General features: G+C 40.4%; 1 protein-coding gene across 1 annotated transcript in view; it reads right to left on the reverse strand.

The window, feature by feature from the left end:
- Nucleotides 1-21,776, reverse strand: part of LOC126267513 (anionic trypsin-2-like) — a 123,517-nt gene that overhangs the window by 39,137 nt on the left and 62,604 nt on the right. Inside the window, exons 4-7 of the mRNA XM_049972812.1 lie at nt 21,138-21,279; nt 14,929-15,042; nt 14,586-14,732; nt 10,296-10,443 (exon numbers count right to left, since the gene is read on the reverse strand). Of these exons, the coding sequence (XP_049828769.1) occupies nt 10,297-10,443; nt 14,586-14,732; nt 14,929-15,042; nt 21,138-21,170 (441 nt within the window). The 5' untranslated portion in view covers nt 21,171-21,279 and the 3' untranslated portion in view covers nt 10,296. The remainder of the gene's footprint in view (nt 1-10,295; nt 10,444-14,585; nt 14,733-14,928; nt 15,043-21,137; nt 21,280-21,776) is intronic.

Below are 21,776 nucleotides of genomic sequence, written 5' to 3' on the forward strand. Positions count from 1 at the left end.
AGGTAAGACACAAACCACCACCCTGTTGTCTACCAGCCTGGTGACCTCGTCTGGATCTTCTTCACTCCTATCTGGAAGATTGGTCTCTCTGAGAAGCTCCTCAGGCGTTACTTTGAAGATGTCTACACCAACACAAGACGACGAAAGGTCAGAGATACTGTCCACGTCCTTCTAATGAGGCCCTACAAGGATCCTGCAACCCAGGGTAAATTCGTAGCTCCAGCGACAGGCAACAAGCGGAAAGGTGATGAAGAGCGTAACGGCAAAAGAAGTTCTGAGAAGATCACCTCCAGTTCAAGTATCAGTCATCGGGAGTCGGAGTATGCAGGACCGATGACTCGTTCCCATACTAGGAGGACGTAACACCGAGACGCTGTTCCCTTAAGGAGGGAGCAATGTCGCAGAAGAAGCTGAGTAGCACCATGGTCTAGTGATGCCGGCACGGTAACTCAGCGTGTTCGGTCAGAGGGTTATCTGCCCTCTGTAATAAATAACTGTGTCAATGGATCAACGACGAACTGAAACGGGTGTCTTTCGACATCCGCCCGGAGCAGATGTAACGAACGTAAACGAACAAAATGAGATTTAAAAAAAGTTTTTATAATATTAAAATGTTGCATGGACGATCGTTATTTTAAAACTCACCTAGACTGTACAATTTTAATTTCTATATTCGGTTCGAGTACTTTCTAGATGTATCCATAAATGTCAAGAATCATAGTACTGAAATGATCTGAAGCTGTATATGTTCTGGCCGGAGGCAGTCCGTTCAACGCTTGTGTATGTGAAAGTGCTGAAGAAACCTTCGTTAAGTGAAGTGTTCGTTATTCATCTGATTACACCTTCGCTTACGTGATAACATAAATGATGAAAGGCATTGCATGAGATACCAATATATGGGCTTCAATTTTTAAAACGTGCTTGAGGGAATCGAGTGGTTCTTGGCTGCCAGAAACCTGAGGTAGCTGCCCCTTCTTGTGGAGAATGGGATGGCCACTGTTGTCTTGGGGAATAGGAGCATATAGTCAGTTTGTGGAGGGCCAATCAAGAAGGACTCGGTAAGGCAGCAACAGAAAAAGTAGTGTGGATAGTACAGGTGGAGCTGCAAGTTTGCTTGGCCAACAGTATGATAGCTTGATATGGAATACAGGCATGAGCTAGCAGCTAGTGGTTACTTGCTATCAGCATGCATACATCGGTTCCCGCTTGCCTTCGCTCCAGTGAAGACCGTGTTTTGTTATTTAATGCAGTGCTGTCTGATAAGCTTAGTTGTAATATTAATAGATAATACTGAAGTTGACAAGTCTTCATGTACCACAAGTTCCCACCATTTAACACTCCTCATGTCCCCTGCATTACAGAACAGTTGTGTGATGGGGCTCATCTCAGAGGTACACCAGTTCATATCCCTGTGTAAGATTTGCACTGTCAATATTTGGCTGACAGGTGACCAGGAGTGATGGTACGAAGTTCCTGATCACGAGTCAATGCCCTAATGTCTAGGACTTAATTCAAAACCTCTACACAATGTTTTATAAAATGAGTGCAATGTGACACTCTTGATGGCAAGTTGTCACTCGCCCTTCCTTACATCCATAAAAACACCAAATTATCATTACACTGTACAAGCAATCATCACAGTCATCCACACGACAGGGATGTTGTCACTTGATGAGGAAGTAAATGGCAGCCTCCTCCATTCACACCTTGCCACAATGGTGATGCAGGATTCATCTGTCTACTCCCCTGTGTTCAGTCCATCGCAAAGGGATTACTACCGCTCCTACCACCACTAATGCTATTAGTGCTTATTTATAGTGTTTTCTCAATAGTTTATTGAATGAAACAGATGAAATAAGAGAGTAATTGTTAGCAGCACTACAATTTGTACTGCAATTGGTTCCAGGGCTTCTGATTACAACCAGTAACTTTACAGGTTCCATTGTGGGGAACGCATCTTTCATTCCTCATAGCAGTTTCATCACTTGGCAACTGGTCTACAGGTCTTTGGTAGACTGATGGCTCTGTGTCATGAACTGGTGCCAGCAAGTAGGGGCACCAAATAGGTGTGACTACCAAGTAGGAATGTCTTCTAGAGATCAGTGATCTATTCTCAAACTCACTCAAACAACCATGTACTTTTCCAGAGTGAATGATCAGTGACACAGAAGAAAGAGCAGTAAACGTTCAGATCTGAAATGTCCCTCGAGGGACGTCAGTGAGTAGAACAAAAACTCGAAGAGGTGCTACTGCAGCAGTGTCGTTGCAACATGCTGAGTTAGTCAGTATGGCATAGAATGTGTTGCAGAAGAATACACCATGGGTGAAGTGTATGTTTATGTTGTTGCACCTCACTTCAGGAGCACCTTCTGTCAGCCTTGAACGAAACGAAAGCGTAGAGATGTCAGTTCCTTAGAACATCGAATTGACACAAATGACACTTTCTTGCCTCTTACTTGCACTCCTGATTTAAAGGGAAAGCTTGGAAGAAAGTACTTGGCAGCTCTCTTGGGAATGAGTGAGCAGCAAGGAGCTCAAAAAGATCAGGGGTCGCTCCATTCTCTGTGCTCTTGTCTCATCCCCTGATTCAGCTCCTGATCGCTGCTCACTGTTCTTTGTTTCTATACAACTCGCCACTTCCCATTCTCTACTTCCCTACAGTTTAAATCTCTTTGCTCTTCTACTGATACATACTTTCAGCTTCCCTACTGCCCACTACTCTCCATTTCCACACCACTGCTGACTCTGTGCGGAGCAGATGTCAGCACTCTTGGCTCATTCATCGATTCAGATCAAAGTTTGACTTCATTCCTTCTTGACTCAGTGCTCTCCCTTAGAGTCTGGCTCACCATGGATATCTTCCATTGTAATAATAACAGTATGTGTATTGCATTACTATGTATTATGTATATATTACACACAAATATATTTTAGAATACGTAGCCTGTACATTTCATCTCACTTCTAGTTTCTACTTTTTTTAAAGTACATTTTAGTAGCAAGTATTTAATTTTTGTGTACAACATATTTTTCTTCTTTGGAGGATGTAAGATACCCATGTTAACCTCGAATAGAGTAGCTTCATGAGGTGTATGTATATTACAAAACTGGGTAAAAAATGTAAATCGTCCTTTCTGTTAGGAGAAAACTCCTTATTTTTCTCATTCCTCAACAAAACTTAAGACATCTAAAGTTCAGTCATCTAACAGTACCTATTAAATGGTATGGATCAGGAAGCCAATCAGTATTACAATCAACTGCTGAAATTCCGGAAAATGTCTCTCATAAATGGTCTTGAGTGATGACAGTTTCCAGTTTAGATGAAATATTCTTCCAAAAAAAAAAAAAAGTGAATGTCAGGTAGTATCCAGATAACCATTATTTCGTGACTAGAGCCTGATTTATTTTCTTTTGTGACGCCCTCGATTTTCGTTTGCAATCCTACCATACATAGACTTGAAAATGTTATAAGACAAGTCACACCAAATAAAATAATGACGTTGGATACACCATATTTTATGTTTTGCATAAATTATAATTTAAAAACTAGAAAACGTTACCAAAATTCATAACGCCCATTGTTTGAAGAAACTGAAAATAACTGCATAGGCAACGACAAGCTGACATTTGTAAACAATATTATTTTCTACGAACTCATGGTATATTTTATACATGAAAAGAATCAAAGTAATAGTTTCTAGAGTTATTCCAGTCTGAAGAAAGATGAACTGTGGAAAATATTTCTAATACGGCAAAAGCAGTTACTGTCAAATTTAAAATCACAGCCCTAATATTGGACAATGCTTCAGAAATGATATCTTCTCTGATGCTTTTGAATCTTCCAAGTATATCATGCTTTGCACATTCTTTAAATTTCTACTAACAACATGGAATGGAAAAGTTAATACACAATACAGTCCAAGAGGCCAGATGAGCAGTAACACTTTTCGAAAAGAGTTGATTTGCCGTAAGCAACATGTTGAAATATAAGGCGATTTAAGGAGAGGCCGTTCGCCACACATTCGCAGCCATAACAGGAGGAATTCTTCAGTTTGAAAAGAGTATGATGATGCCATCATACACCTCCAAGTAAGCCACGACCCAGAACTGCAGCTGCTGTTGGACGAGACGCATATTGTGACTCTTTAAGTTCATGACGTAATTAGCTTTCTGAAAAGTTCTGGAACTGCATGCGGATGACGTCAGTTTCTTGCAACAGTATTTCAGTTCACAGTTATTCGACCATCTTCAGTTGAGTGTTTTACACTGGAGTTTGCTACGTCCCCAAGTTCATACAAAAAGTTGATGTGGAGTCACATGCGAGTAAGTTACCATTCCATGCGTGTGTTCTGTCGAATTCAGGCCCTCTTCGAGTATTGGTCATCTCCGGCGCATAGGCACCTGTGTAATGCTCAAATTACAGGTATGCCCTCTGTCTTAATGCTGATGTGCATGATAAAAAATTTAGATATGAAATTAACTGTCGTTATGTTTGTTATTAGGCGTAAAATGTATTCTTTCTGTGGCCATGTGTGAGCATTGTGTATGAGTACGTATTCCCTGTTGGTAAAAACCCTTTTTTTTTTGCTCGTAGTCCTGATTTTACTGTACGAATTGAGCTATGGAGGTGGATGAGGCAGACATGAAGTCCCCAACCTAACTTTCGGATGAGTTTCTTCTGGTGGTGGTAGGAGAGCACTGGAAATAATCACATTGGTATTAGATACTAAACCAAACAACTAGTTTAATGAATTATCAAACCTAGAACACTGCATCAGCATTATTGGCAAACAGAAGAAAGATATCAACAATGACAACAATCCCTTAAATTTATGCACTTTGCAAAGGCAAAGAACCCATCCTAAGAGCGACGACACAGCACTACATATGTGAAACCTGGCAAGTAACTGCTCTAAGTAAACAAGTTCCAACTTTTTAATTAATAGTTTTGAAATCTATAATAGACTTTTGACCATGTTTCCTCTCAATTACAAAACGTATGTGATTTAGGTAAGCCTATTATTTTAGTAAATGCATAGGCAGAAGAAAACCATTAATGCTTCTATAAACATGTTACCAGATCATGACCACACCAGTCAGTTTCAAACAGTTAAAAGTAAAGCAAATCAAAACAACTTTTTTTGTCCAAGAATATGAGTAATGTATCCCTTTCATCTTTCTGATCATCAAATATTTAGTAACCGCTTGTGAAGAGCTAAGTCCTACGAGGAAGAGAGTACAAACCGAGGGACCAATTCTCAATGCACATGAAAGCTTCAAAAGCAATCATAACAAGGTAAAACGAGGTACACAGACTTGAATTAGATATGGCATATGGATCACATCCATTACCTGGCATAACGAGATACACAGACTTGAATTAGATGCGACATATACATCACACCAATTACCTGGCGTGATATACTCTGTGATTAACAATCAACCATTTAATTCGATTATTAAAATGAGTATAGCTACATGACAGCGATCTAAATCAGCTAAAAAGAGATTAAAAACAAATTACTGGTACTAAACAACTCCTACTATTCCACAGGAAATAACTGAGTATATAATATCCATGCACTGTTGAACATAATTTATTAAATAGTAGCCTTTTCCCTATTGCAGTGCTTGCTTGTATTTATGTCTCATATAATGTGGACATCTTTTGGTCCATCTCCTCCTGCCCTCTCCCTCCCTGCCCATCACCTTCCTGACTCTCTCTCTATTGGTCCACGCCATCCTCTCAGCTTTTTCTGTCCATCCTCTCCCCTCTTTCTGTCCATCTCATGTTCCAATCTGTCAGTGTATCTACCCCTCCCTCTCTGTCTTTACATCTTCACTTGCACCTCTACCCCTGCCCTCTCCCTCCCTATCCAGCTCCTCCTGCCCTTCCTCTCTCTTCATCTCCTCCTTCATCACTCTCAACTTTCTGCCAGGGCATGCCTATCGATACGTGTAGTCCCTGAAAAGGTGGCCAATAAAGCATGTTGGTACACGTACAATACTCTGTAATGCAGCACAGCCGATATGCCAAGGCCTTGAAAACTCTATTTCCCATGATGTATAGGCAGCCATGCAAAGGAAGCCTACACTCTTCCAACATAACACACCTGTTTTACTGGCCAACTTACACATTGGCAGTAGGAGAACGGTTTCTTGCTATTTATGTGTAGGATGTCCTGAAAAGCTAGCTGATGTAGCAGGTCGATACCATTCTCAGATAACACAACTGTTGTGCGGAGCAGCCTTCATGGCAGGACCTTAAAATTAGGCATGTCTGTGTCTTCATAAATATTAGAGGTATCGTTTTATAAACCCCACTATGTTAGTTCTCTCGAGGCAAGGCATCTGTTCGTCATATTTAGCCCACAGTGGTATAGAGCCCAGGAAGGGTTCTTACTTGTACAGACATAGATAAATTCCGCTTTACACACACACACACACACACACACACACACACACACACACACACACACACATAGGCACACACACACACACACACACACACACACACACACACACATAGGCACACACACACACTCATTAAGCCACATCTGTGTACATATATACCACATATAATATGCACATCTCTAGGTCCACTCCTCCATTCCTCCTTCCCATCTCTGCCCATCAGCTCCTCACTTCTCCAGCTGTCCGTCCTCTTCTCACCCACTGAATACCCCAGCTTTGCTTGTGTGATGGTGCTCTGTCCCAGCAATAATCCTCATGTTGCAGACTCCACCAACCACCAGCGACTGTTAGATATCCATTGAGGAATGAAATGCAAACACAACAGATTATATGCACGGACACATTTGTTAATAACAGTACACTGTAATATACAATATGTGTACTGTTCATAAGTACCATGATATATAAATTGCTGTGTTACCTCATTCTGCTACAAGCCATGTACAACTGGCCACGCACGAAATACGGTGCCGTAAACTTGAGGCCACATACCTCCATACTCAGCCCTTGTGCTTTATCTACCAAGATAGATAAAGTCAATTGTAAGGCATAAGTAACCTACAAAATGGTACTGGGATTCCCTATCGAATTAGCAGTATACGAGACATGGACACTGATTCACTGGCAGCCCTACCTGTTAAGACTGTTTCATCTATCACGTTTGTTAATGTCTCCATCATGCAAAAATGCATGCCAGTGTGAAGTCTGCTACATTTAGATTTTGGAGTAACATAATGCTTGTGCTGTCTTCAGCGCCAAACAGCGTAATGGAGTGCCAGATAGTGCCAGTGACTGCAGGAATTCCATTGGGAACTGTAGCATACGTTCTTTTTGAGAGCTGTGTCAGCAGACATGTAACAGGTTTCATCACAAAGCAGCATGTCAAAGATTTGTGTCAGTATTTGTTACAGATTTCGTGTAGGAAGGACAGCCCCTATAGGCAACCAATCGACATTGTGATATTAGGGCAATGTGTCAGGATGTACACATACACTGACGTCTTTTAGGTCATCATGCAACATTACATAGCTTGGATCATAGTGTCACCCTTCCCTCAGGGCTGCAGGGTAGGTGTCGTTCCAGCCTGATGTCAGAACATAACACTGTCGTTACTATACCACGTCGTCTTTTCCAAAGTGTAGTATATGTACGTAAGAATATCAGGGATGGAGATGCATAGGTATTTCACGTTGGCTGAATACAGTGGAACATGCCATTGCTAATAAACCGGGATATGTCCAGCAACTTCATGACATGGGGCATACTCTGAGTGTGTAATTGTTGTATGCAGAAGTCTGCGTGATGACAGGTTTGGATGGGCCTAAGGTGGGGGGAGGCAACACATCCACATTTGGTGAGTTGCCTACCAGATTGCCTATAAGGGGCCAGACATGTAGTTTGCCTTGCAGAGCAGGTCGATAACGCAGATCGATACTATTCCCAACAACATACCGGTAATGCTATGTAACGTATACAGCAGGGGAAAAAGATTAAGATTTATACACATGTTATTTATTTCCCTATAAATTTCTCCACATGCCAATGTAAATGTACAGTTGCTATTATTACTGATCGTATAAGGCAACTTCACCACAAGCATAAGTGATTGATCCTGCAATGATAACGGAACCCATGGGGAGGAAAGGAAAGTCTCACTGCACCCTGATGATATAAGTGCCTTGATTGTTAGAGCATCGGAGTATAGGAAGACTAGTCGTAATCTGTCTCTGCTAACATGTAGCATGAAGATTCACTTTCAACATGTACGTACATTTTCAAAAACTCTATTTGAACCCAAATATCGTGTATTGCAGGAGATATTGCATGGCATTGAGGTAGTAGTATACAAGACATTCAGTGAAGGCAGTGATATTCCACCACTTAAGAAAGTAAAACCAAACAGTGTATTTATATCTCGTGGTGGAAAACCAGGATCCATTATACAAAAATGTTTGTTCTGGCCATCGTATGAAATTTGATGTCTTTCACTTTAGCCAGACGTATTACAGGATTCCAAAGCAGTTGGCAAGACATAACACAAACAATATTGTCGCTCGCAAACAGGACAATGTGAACTGAAAAAATATTTACCAAGGGCATGTCAGAACTGGCGCAATATATACATAATATGTTGTTGAACTACCATGATTTTAAAAGGATGAATGTGAAGGTGAAAGTGCAAAAGGCAGTCAACTGGCATGTCTCGAATGAGCAAAGCGCGAGCATTTCCTACTGCTGTACATCGAGGACTGACCTCGTCAGCTTGTCGAAATTTCTTGATGTTTTCTGATGTTCTAACAGTCCGAACACCTCCCCAAGCTGTTCCAGATCTCACCGTTCCTCTAGTTCTGAAGTTGTTGAACCATCATTTTGCTTTTGGCCGAGATGGAACAGCATCGTGTTGACCAACATAGAACTGAATGCGAAATCTTCGTTGCGTCAGCACTACCGAATGACCGTTTACAATAAGGTGTCGTAAACAAAGACGCTCCGTTCGATAAAGCAAGGCTCCATCGCTACTGAAATAGCAACTAATAACGAACACTTGCGCATGCAGTATCTCCCCCACCGCCTAAGTTATGGTGGACTCTAAAACGCAACACCTCCACACATTTCCAACCTGACTAAGAAGGCAGGACATCCCTCCTGCAGCTGTTCAGACGAACAGCGTGGGGGTACCTTTGGAGCTTTCACGTTTTTCAGTCCGCAGCTCGTGGCTGGCTCATTGGCTAGGGTTGCTTCGTCTAAATCACGAGGTCACGCGTCCGATTCCCAGCCGGGTTAGTGATTTCCTCCACCCGAGAACTGCGTGTTTGTGTTGTGCTTACAGTTTCATCATCATTCATAAAAGCGACGAGACTGGACTGAGTAAAGATCGAAAATTTATATGGGCGTTGATAACCGCGCAGTTGACAGCGCCACGATTTTGTTACTAATACGGTTTCTAGAAAACCGAAAATTATTTGCACCTCTCCCCCTTTGTTCCCCATCTTGAGAAGCCATTGCTCGCTTAGCAATTGCCGAAAAAATTAGCTATCGAGGTGAAAATTTATCCTCAGATTTATTGGCTAATTAATTAGGCATACTATACTCCAGTGATTTCCGCCACTTGTTTCGTATAATTTTGCATTATTCAAATATTTCATGTCTTTCTCTTTATCAGTCAGAACGAAACGGTCGTTGAGACTTCTCGTGTTGTGCGTGCTTGCTAGACAAGTTTCTCATATACAATCACAGCTCACAAGGATTTTTAGAGGAGTGTCGATAATCTTCGCTGAAACACAACGTCGCTCTGAACTCGAGACAAGTAGCACATTGAATCTCCAATTACCAATTACCGATTTCATTTAATGAAGTATTTAATTGCAGTTTAAAAATTCTGTTTCCCTTTTGCCTGCTTAGGATACTTGAATCAAAATCTTAACCACACTGTTTGTGAGCCACTCTTTTTATGGGTTGTATAACGGTGCTGACCAATATGTGTACAAGTAAAACCGAAAGAAACAATAAGCAGTACAGTAATTAAACATGTAGGAAATCATGGTTAGGCAACACCAGGGATTGAGACCGTCCTTTTGGTTTCGCCTTGCAAAACTCTTCAAAAGAAAATCTTCAGGAGTAGGTCACTCTGAGACTCTTGTCAGTGCTTATTGTAGTCGACACGGAGCAGTGTACATAGATTTTTTACAGTTGGTTTGATTCTTTCTAGGCACAGACTGAAATAAACGTACAATGTGGAGAGCAAAGTAGATTTTATTTGTTAAGGCTTAGTATTGTGGTTACTATAGTTCACAGAAAGAAAAAATCGAAAAGCTTTCCACTTCACACTGCGTTCTGATTGATCCAGTCGACGTAGTAGGAAACTTCAGTAAAGACCCCTGGCGAGTCGGCAGTGGCACAGTCGTAACCACCCCAGGAGGTAATTCCCACCTGCTGCCCGTTCACCAGTAGAGGACCACCACCATCTCCCTGAAAAAGAAAGAAATATTCTTAAAGTTATTCACTTATTGTAGAACACTTAAATTGTCCTGAAACGCTGTAAGTGAGCCTAATGCCGCCTTTTGAAGACTCCGCGCCAGCGGCTGATCCAAGAAAACAATCAAGCGTATGCCCTGGTACAAGCAGACAAGCATCGACTTCCGTGGCTTATATCTTGTTTAGCAGTTTATCAGCTCGTTCGTACTTTTTCCCCACCCTTAATCCTCTTCACCTCATCTCAGTCGAAGAACAAGCACGATACTGGCTGTAACAGAACTCAAAATCAATAGGCCGGCCGCAGTGGCCGTGCGGTTCTAGGCGCTGCAGTCCGGAACCGCGGGACTGCTACGGTCGTAGGTTCGAATCCTGCCTCGGGCATGGATGTGTGTGATGTCCTTAGGTTAGTTAGGTTTAAGTAGGGGACTGATGACCAAAGATGTTAAGTCCCATAGTGCTCAGAGCCATTTCAACCATCTCCAAATCAATGGGGTTCCAATTGTTCCTATTATGCTGAGGTATGAAATGCCGTAAGGATTAGTGCCCTGCAGTGCTTTAGAAGAAGATGAAGTTTTAGTATTGAGGTTAGATCACATCTTCAACATTAAATTACAAATTCCTGGTACAAAGTAATTCCTTTTTAATTTTTTCAGTGTGAGTGAAACTCAGTAAGTCTGTACAAATTTCTAAAATAATTAAACACAATCAGGCATATCCCATTCAGATATTTGGTGTAGATTTTTATGAGACATAAATTCGCACCTTTCACGTATATATGTGACCTTACGAACAAAACAGGAATCACAAAGTATCTTGAGTTGATATTCTGTCGCTGCGAAACTAGAAAATTACGCGTTCTTTTCTTTTTATCAGTCTTCTGAATGGTTTGATGTGGTCCGTCACGAATTTCCCTCGTTTGTCAACATGTTCATCTGAGAATAGCTCTTGCACCCTACGTCTTTAAGTATTTGTTGCACATATTCAGGCCTGTGCATTCTTCCACACATTTTATCTTCTGCAGTTCCTTTTAGTACCATGCATGCTTTTCGTTACACCGAAGGTTGTTTTGATCTTTCCATATACTAATTCAGTCAGTCCCGCGATCATTCCTATTTCGATTTCTTAACACATTTCCTTCAGGCATTTCGCCTCGTATTTCACGCACATCCTATTTATTTCATTCCTAATTAAATTTATATTTCTATATTCCAGTATTTCCCCTGAATATTTATGTTCTTCCTTGTTACGTCGTAAATTAAATAATTTCTCCTATTACGCATGATTTCTCTGTAGTTACCTTCCTTATATCTACGTTTGTCTGTACAACATTTGTGACTGATGTTTTCAGAGGGATCCACTTTTCTTCAACTTAACTGCTTACTGCGCGTTTTCCTGTAGCACCACACATATGAACTTCAAACTGATTCTTCCAGACAATTCTCTTAAAACTGAATTCACTCTTCTTCAATACAAAATAGTGGTCACAGTCGGTATTTCTTCCTCGGTACGTTCTACAATTTAGTATCTGGATCTGGAATCTCTGCGTGAGCATTATTTAAGCCAACTGGAACTTCCCCTTCCCTCCGGGTATTTTCCAAATATACCTCTTCCTCCAATGATTCTTGAACCGTGTATGCACTGTAACTAGTTCAAATCTGTTACGGAACTTACTCCGCTCACATTTCTACTACCAAACTGCCAAACCCATATTCTACCGTATCCCTTTCATCTACTACTTCCTCTACAACCACATTCCAACCCACATAACCATTAGATTATCATATTCCTTCACATATTGAATCACCCTTCGAGTGTCTTCATATACCTCTAGTACACTCACTCATTCTGCTTGCTACATTGATATGTATATCGGAATATTGGTTTGCCACCGAATCTGATGAGAACAGGCCTGCCACTGAAATGTTCACATTAACTCACTATGTGCCCCATATTCCTATTCATAAACAATCCTACTCCCGTTATTGCATTTTCTGCTGCTACTGATATTATCATATGTTCATTTGACCATAATTCTCACGTTGTTTCAGATCGAAACCCAGTTCTAAGCAAAGAAGGGAAGGCAGAAAGGTGGAAGGAGTATATAGAGGGTTAATACATGGCCGATGCTCTTGAGGACAATGTTATAGAAATGGAAGAGAATGTAGATGATGATGAAATAGGAGATATGATACTGTGTGAAGAGTTTGACAGAGCACTGAAATACCTAAGTCGAAACAAGGCTCCCGGAGTAGACAACATTCCACTAGAACTACTGACATCCTTGGGAGAACCGGGCCTAACAAAACTCTACCATCTGCTGCGCAAGATGTATGAGAAAGGCGAAACATCATCAGACTTCAAAGAGAATATAATCATTCCAATCCCAAAGAAATCACGTGTTGACAGATGTTAAAATTACCGAACTATCAGTTTAATAAGTCACAGCTGCAAAATACTAACGAGAATTCTTCACAGACTAATGGAAAAACTGGTAGAAGCCGACCTCGGGGAAGATCAGTTTGGGTTCCGTAGAAATGTTGGAACACGTGAGGCAATACTGACCCTACCACTTACCTTAGAAAAAAGATTAAGGAAAGGCAAACTTACGTTTCTAGCATTTGTAGACTTAGAGAAAGATTTTGAAAATGTTGATTGGAATACTCTCTTTCAAATTTTGAAGGTACCACTTACCTTAGAAAAAAGATTAAGGAAAGGCAAACTTACGTTTCTAGCATTTGTAGACTTAGAGAAAGCTTTTGAAAATGTTGATTGGAATACTCTCTTTCAAATTTTGAAGGTGGCAGGGGTAAAATACAGGGAGCGAGAGGCTATTTACAGTTTGTACAGAAACCAGATGGCAAATATAAGAGTCGAGGGACATAAAAGGGAAGCAGTGGTTGGGAAGGGAGTGAGACAGGGTTGTAGCCTCCCCCAGTGCTATTCAATCTGTGTATTGAGCAAGTAGTAAGGGAAACAAAGAAAAGTTCGGAATAGGTATTAAAATCCGTGGGGAAGAAATAAAAACTGTGAGGTTGGCCGATGACATCGTAATTCTGTCAGAGGCAGCATAGGACTTGGAAGAGCAGTTGAACGGAATGGACAGTGTCTTGAAAGAGGGGTATAAGATGGACATCAACAAAAGCAAAACAAGGATACTGGAATGTAGTCGAATTAAGTTGGGTGATGCTGAGGGAATTAGATTCGGGAATGAGACACTTAATGTAGTAAAAGAGTTTTTCTATTTTGGGAGCAAAATAACTGATGATGGTCGAAGTAGAGAGGATATAAAATGCAGACTGGCAATGACAAGGAAAGCGTTTCTGAAGAAGAGAAATTTGTTAACATGGAGTATAGGTTTAAGTGTCAGGAAGTCGTTTCTAAAATTATTTGTATGGAGTGTAGCCATGTATGGATGTGAAACGTGGACGATAAATAGTTTAGACAAAACGAGAATAGAAGCTTTCGAAATGTGGTGCTACAGAAGAATGCTCCATATTAGATGGGTAGATCACATAACTAATGAGGAGGTACTGAATAGAACTAGAGAGAACAGAAATTTGTGGCGCAACTTGACTAGAAGAAGGGATCGGTTGGTAGGTCATATTCTGATGCAACAATGGATCACCAGTTTAGTATTAGAGGGCAGCTTGGAGGGTAAAAATCGTAGAGGGAGACGAAGAGATGAATACACTAAACAGATACAGAAGGACGTACGTTGCAATATGTATGGGGGATGAAGAAGCTAGTACAGGATAGAGTAGCATGGAGAGCTGCATCAAACCAGTCTCTGTACAGAAGACTACAACATGGATACAAGTAATATAGATACATCTGATCCGTCCATTTTAGAAGTACGAATATGATTCACGACTACTGGTTTGTCTCTGCTCAGCTTTGTGATGCTATACTCTATTTCTTCTTACATTAACTTTTGTAGTGAGTTACATATAAAACATTGGCATGGGTTTGAAGTTTATACACGGAGAATGGTTACAGTCGATTAATAAAAGAAGAAGAAGGACAATGCGTAGTGAAAATCGAGGGAACACCGTTCACCTGCCCGACACAGCAGACGTTTGAAGTCAGAAACTTTCAGGTAGATTTATAAACGAAGAAGAGAAAATACGAGCACTCACCCCACATTCTCCTCTGTCGGCTTCTCCAGCGCAGATGTTGGTCTCCCTCGGGGACATGAAGTAGTAATCATATGTTGCCTCGCAGTCTGCGTCCGACCACACAGGGGCGTCAACCTTCAGCAGGGCACTGGCCACGGAGGTGGACGACTGAAACAAATAGGGTGTACGTCACTGTTATATGCCATCACCGAGATTGTCTCACTCACGGCTGTTAGCATCATCATCATCATCATCATCATCATCATCATCATGGTCATCATCATCAACATCATCACCGTCAAGTACAGTTCGGAGTGTTCTGAGGCTCACTTCGTCCTTACCCTCCTAACATTAGTGAACTCACCTCGGTTGTTCCCCAGCCGACCACGGTGGCTGTGGTGCCGGGAGACGTCTGCTGGCCGGATGACGGAAGAGAGACCGCCTGTATTGTCGACGAGAACGACAGCGGTTGCGCCAACTGCAAGGAGTGAGACCACACTGTCAGCTAACAACTACTGGGGGAACTTTTATGTGCATTAGTAGAAAGCGATGGAACCGGTCTCCAAATACATTATATGCTTCGACCTGGCCTGGCCTGGTAGCAGTATCTTCACTTACATGGAAAACTAACGAACTGATGCCGAAGAAACTCCTAATACACTGATTTTACAACGAGAAAGTTAATACCCTTTTGAAATGCTAATTACGAGTTAATCTGCAATTTCTTATACATGTAGTTTAGCTGTTTGAGTATGTAAACTATTTCTTCGATGCTGCGTGTGTTATCAACATATCAACTGTAATCTTTGATTTTATCAGCACTCTGCTTGAATTTAGTAAAAAAAAAAAAAAAGACATTTTTTTTCTATCTAGCTAACAAAGGTGTTCACAAGTATGCCCATAAAGGCAGTTTCCTATTGCTAGGTTGTAATGTTACAGTCAACTAATATGTTTTGATCACACTGGCTTTGCCATATTCTAATCAGGTCTTCCTAAAAATGAGTATTGCCTCTGGTAATGGGAAGTTTGTGTGGATATTTCATCTCTTTTGTTAATTCTTGCTAGTTTCTAAACATAAATTTAGTATCAAAAATGTATATTAATCAAGCTGTTAAGATTCTTTTTTTTTTTTTTAAAAAAATACTCAGCACTAACTTAGCACTCAATAATGGACGAATCATTGATTCCTCCTTATATGTCTTTGGTGCAACCCTTAGTCTTGTTGTTTCGGGATTCATAATTACACAAACTTTAATGTCCTTTCTCGTGAAAATAGAGCTGAATTTAAGCATTTTTTTATTTATGCATTAAATTTATTTGTTACATCCTCGTCAGGTTTTTCTTTATGAAAAATTCATGTACTTTTTTCTTTTATTAGTCACTGAGAATGATAACCATGGTATTTTCCTATCAACAAACGGTTTTTTCTCATGCTTAATCCGTTAGACTTATGACGAAACCACTTTAGCGAGGGAAAAAAAATTTAAAATACACTGTCACGCAATACATATGAAAGGAGACAGATAATTTAGCACATATGCTCCACAGTACTAAGGTTCGAGTTGGTTTCTGTACTGAAAACTCGTTAAATTACAGTGTACATCATAAAATGCTGAATGAACTGCCTTTCATTCAAACTGGCATTTGCAGAAGATATAGAGGGGATTGCAATAAATTATACCCACGGCAAATGGAGATCAGTTTTAACAGACAGATTAAAGAACACACAAAGAGTGAAACAAATCGTTAATATTTATTATCCATCTGAGAGGAAACAGCCACTACATGTTGGACATAAAGTAAAACTTAAACACTGAACAGACTGGGGGGAAACCATGAATATATTGGAAGAGGAAGACATATAAGGACATGTTTCAAAATGGGCTACCACAAATGTTTAATGAGCAGACGCACATGTAAAATACTTTTAAAGGATTTTTCGCCAGTTCTACTCGTAGTTTTCGTTCGGTGTCAATAGAATAACATGAGGGACTGTTTTTATGTACATTAATTCAGTCGGTATTTTTGCAGAGCAGCACTGTGTTTCTAAGCAGGAGTGGATTTTTTACTTCTGCTGCTGACTAAATTGTTTAATTTTAATGTACTATTTTAGGGAAAACGAACCCATGAGACAGTTTTAGAAACCTCTTACTAAGACGACTATTATAAACAGCAATAATGAATGTAAATGATTTTAGTATTATACAAATCTCCAAACAACTTTAACAGTTCACGGATTTGTGTTTTGCTGCTTTATGGTTAATGTACTGGCGACGTGTGTATCGATCATATTTAGAAGTGGCATATAATCAATAACAAAAAAAAATGTTTAATGACTCTTCGAAACATCTGCGTAGAGTCACGAATAATTGATTCTACTAGTACTGGCTGCAAGTAGTTTCAAATTACACTATGTGATATTTTTATTAAAAATTTAGTGCAAGTATGTAATGCTGTACCACATGACTTTAACTCTCTGTCACGATAATCTCTGACTTCTGCAAAATGTCATGTTAAGTGTAATCTTTGTATGACGCTCATTTCCCGCGTTTCTGCAACAGTTTTTTTTATGTTTGACGAAGCAAAAGACACATTGTGCTGTTAAGTGAATTCGAAAGGACCAGGAAGATAGCTGTTATTGCTTTTACTTCCGTGAGATGATGTAGAATCTGTGCTTTGAAGTGTTGTGTGATATGAAAAACGTATGGCAGTCGACATTTTTGTCTGTAGGAACAAGTGTATACCCCACACAAAAGAGCGAAACAGATTTTAGATGTGATACACACCTCACCAACACCATCTGAGTAATTTAACGACAATTGTGATATGAAGCATAACGAAATTTAGCAATTTGTCTTATCTGTTTACTGTTCTTTTCTTATAACATTCACAGATGTCTGAAAATGGTGCAATAAAGGCAGCTGGCATAATAACCTAGATTGGCTTATTGAAATTGATTCTCCTTTCAGGACTTCTGTGCCATTCTGTATTACATTCTTTTCAATGTATTGGTAATATACGATCTCCTCATTTAACTGGTTTAATGGCCTACTTTTTCTAATAATTCTCATCACAGGATACTGATATTTTTATGCTCCAGATGCAAACTTAATGGTGTGCCAGCTAACCTAGGCTGCTTTACATATATTATTTTAGGACGTAATCCTTCTTCATCTACTCAGTCTGAAAACTTCTGCTGGGATTGCTTAGATTAGCACCGGTGATAAAGCGTCAGTTTTCAACTCTGATTTCTCATAATTGTGATGGAGCCGCGTGGGAGCTGTTGCATCGACGTACATATTTCTCACTTTATTTTCTTCAACTGAATCAGTGCTTCGTTTCTCAGGTCATGTTGGGTTGCATGTGCAAAAAGATATCTCAAAATTACTCGAGTAATTTCATTCATAATTATCAAAGCGTCCATAATGCTTTACCCGTTTCTAAAGTCAACTTATTAATATGGCAGAATAAAACCGTCTTTTGTGTGTAGCTGACATTTTAGAAGATACTGTAAAATTACTAAGAGACGACTAGTAGGTCTGTAGTTTCTGTGCTTTCTCTTTCCTTTTTTATAAGGTAAATGTTTACAGGTCAATAGTAGGTTTTTGGATATTGTCTCGTTTCGCCGCTCTGCAAGATCTTTCCGTATGACTTTCCTCCACTTTTAGTAATTCCTGGAGAATTGCCATCATCTATATTGGTCTTCATTTCATTCCTGAGTGACTAATAATGCCATATACTTTTCTGTCAGAAAATATTTTGTGTTTCCTTCTTTCGCCAATCAGTTAAATACCTTTCTCTATTACTCTCAATTTCTTTACAGTTTCACCCACGAATATCCTTTCAACATCGACCATTACCCTGTCCAGAGCTGCCCCTACATGTTAGACGTAATTACCAAGTGTGGAATTCATCATTGCAGCATCGACAACCGCAAAAGCTTCACTTGAACATAGATACTAGTCCAATATTCCACATTACTTTACTCCGATTATTCTCAACAATTCTGTTCAAATGCAGCCCACTCTTCCTCATAAAATATGATCTGTGTCTATATCTTCTCCAATATCTGATGGCTGCACTACGATTAAACGCAGCTCTTATCCTCCAGTTTCTCACCGCGTTTACAGCGTATCCTCCTCCTCCTCCTCTTATGACTTTTCAGCTATAATTTCCGATATTAGTGTAATGTATTGCAGGAGTTGAGGAACTCTCTTTCCTTTCATTCTTACTATCGAGCTTTTTTTCTAAGGTAACAGTGATTTCTGCTGCTTAGACTACTACAGAGTTCCAATACCCATGATTATTAGATTTCTATCTCCTTTATATGATAAATTATTCGTTCACTTTCCTCACACCTCTCTCTGTCTCGTCATCTGCTCCTTGTAACGTTAGCACATATACCTGATCTATTGTTGTTAGCATTTACTTGATTTCGATTCTAGGGAGGATAATCCTTTTGCGGAATTGTCCACAGTTACTCACTTATTGCCCTACCTTGCTACACGAATGAAATCCTTCTTTTTCATACCATCCAGTGATATTTTTTATGTTACCCCATGTTCGGCTCGTTCCTGCTATATCTAGTTTTATCATCTGCATTTAACTTTTCAGATATCCTGATTTACTTTCCTCTAAAAGATTTATGATGTTGCATGTTCCAACTCATGGAATGTTACCTTTTCGTTGGTATCCCGTTCTTCTTCTCATCGTCAGTTCCCCTTGCCAGTCCTCTCACTGTGATCTGAATGCGAACCCCCTACATATAACCAACCAACCAACCAACCGAACAGTGACTGTTTTGGAATCTTTGGCCAATGGAGACAGATAACGTCTTCTGTTAGCCTCCAAATACCGAGCGGTTATCATTTTTCCATTCCTTACTGTATTCTAATCCAGTTGATCAAAGTTGATTGTTCCTCCTTCCGGGACATTTCCCATTCACAGGGCACGATAGTACTCTGCATGTCTGCCCTCTCCGCCACCCTCAATTGATACTGTCATTCTCACGATAATGGTGACTTCTTCCACCGGAGACTTTCTACTGCCTTAGCTGATATATTTCTTCATTTTCTGGAAACTAATCGACAAATGACGACCGCTGGATATGCAATGTAAGGCACTAACGCCTAGATCACGTTGCCTAGACGATGTGTATTAAGTCTTAAGAATTCTAAATTGAGACAAAATTAGTATTGAAAAGAACTCCACAGTACATACTATTAAGTACTGGTCCAAACAACCACAACAATAATACTGTCACACTGACGGAGAGAAATACGATTGCAAAAAATAACTGATGTCGTATATCAAGTTTCGGAAATACATTTGTGTATGTAACACTGCAAGATTGCAGGGTGATGTAAGCAGAAGAAAAGCCATCGCAAATGTTAAATGCTGGTACATTAGTAACCGCTGTTACAGCCAAAATATTAACTGCATCCATGCGAACGTGCATGCATTGTGTATTACAGGTGCCGATTGTCAGTTTGTGGGATGGAGTTCCATGCCTGTTGCATTTGGTCGGTCAGTACCGGGACGGTTAATGCTGGTTGTAGATGGCGCTGGAGCTATCGACCGATGATGTGCCATATGTGCTCGATTGGAGACAGATGGCACCATCAAGCACGCCACGGCAACATGTCTATATACTGCAGAGCACATTGGTTTTCAACAGCGTATGTGGTCGTGCGTTATGCTGTTCTCATTTGAAATCGCACGTCAGACCATATCTAAGAGTGTGGGTCCAGTGTGTCTAGCACGCATACGGGTTGGGTTCAGGTCCTCATCTGGCCTCCACAGCCAGTTTTCATCAGAAAACACAACAGATCTCCATCCTGTCCTCCAGTGACCTCTCGCTTGACGCCACTGAAGTCGTCAAAAGAGGTTGTTTGGGGCCCGTGGAATGTACGTTACAGGGCATCTTGCTCGATGTTTTCTTTGAAGTAACCGATTTGTAACAGTTTGTTTTGTCACTGTGATGCCAATTTCCGATCAAATTGCTGCTTCAGGTGCAGTTCGACGCATCTTAACCACAAGTCAATGTTCTTCCCTCTAGATGGCGCAACACCAGAGCCCGAAGTCCTGTCTTCTTGTAACCTTACGTTCCCGTGACCATCGCTGTGAGCCATCATGTTCAATGGCTATATTATTGCCAAGTCTTCCTGCAGTATGACAGAAGAAATATCTAGCTTCTCGTAGCTCTATTACAGAATCTCGTTGAAACCCGGTGAGATGTTCACTGTTGTGACTTTGTAGCCTTAAAGGCCTTCTTGACTAACATCAACTAACCATGTCCAATCTCAAAGGTAACGAACGCTCACGACCGTTACAGAATATATTTAAAGCAAAACTGATTTGCGTCCTCATTTGACTGGCGGAATCTGATTATGCACCATCTTCCAGATGTAGAAACACGCCTGCTAATTTTCATTTCTGTCGCACAACTCCTTCTTGGCGCTGCACTTCTTTTCAATTTAGAAATGATAAAAATAAACCTATGAGGAAGAGTAATTGCTAATGGTATGCGGTATCCCAGGAACGAAATAGGGTTGTGGCAGAGGGAGACTTTACCTTGAGCAGGGCGATGTCGTTCGTGTAGGCCATCTCATCGAAGCCTTCGTGAACGATAACGTCGGTTACTCCCACCACCTCGCCAGAGTCGGCGCTTGACTGGGTGGTGCCGGCGTGGACGTTGATGGCCTCCACGGTGTACCTGAAATAAAAAGAAGTCGTCTGCATCTATACGCTGCTACAGGATTGTTTGACTTTTCCAAAAACGAAAATTTAAACAGATTTCCAAATCAAATTAACGTTGATAGTTTCTTTAAATCTTTTAAGACGTATAGAGGCTAGCGATGCCTCAAGAGACGATAAAATAAACATTCTATCGGAAGCTGTTTAGTACCTAAAACAGAGGCTTCGTTATGTAGAATATTTCCCGTATTTTCATGTTCTACTGTGCCACAAGGGAAATTTTCGTAGCTAATTATACGGTGGCGAGTGACTTGACTGCTGCTTATAGAATCATCAAGAGAAACTTCCACAGCATCATAACGATAGTTATACTAAACGCGCACAAAACGTTCAGTTTTCCAAAATATGATATTCACTATAGTCACAAACTACAAGTCTTACCAGTATCGTTCTTGTCCTACTCTAGTTTTCATGCACCATGTATTATACACTCGACTACTTCTAATTTATGTAAGT

The sequence above is a fragment of the Schistocerca gregaria genome, chromosome 4 (assembly GCF_023897955.1).
Source record: "Schistocerca gregaria isolate iqSchGreg1 chromosome 4, iqSchGreg1.2, whole genome shotgun sequence".
Lineage (NCBI taxonomy): Eukaryota > Metazoa > Arthropoda > Insecta > Orthoptera > Acrididae > Schistocerca > Schistocerca gregaria.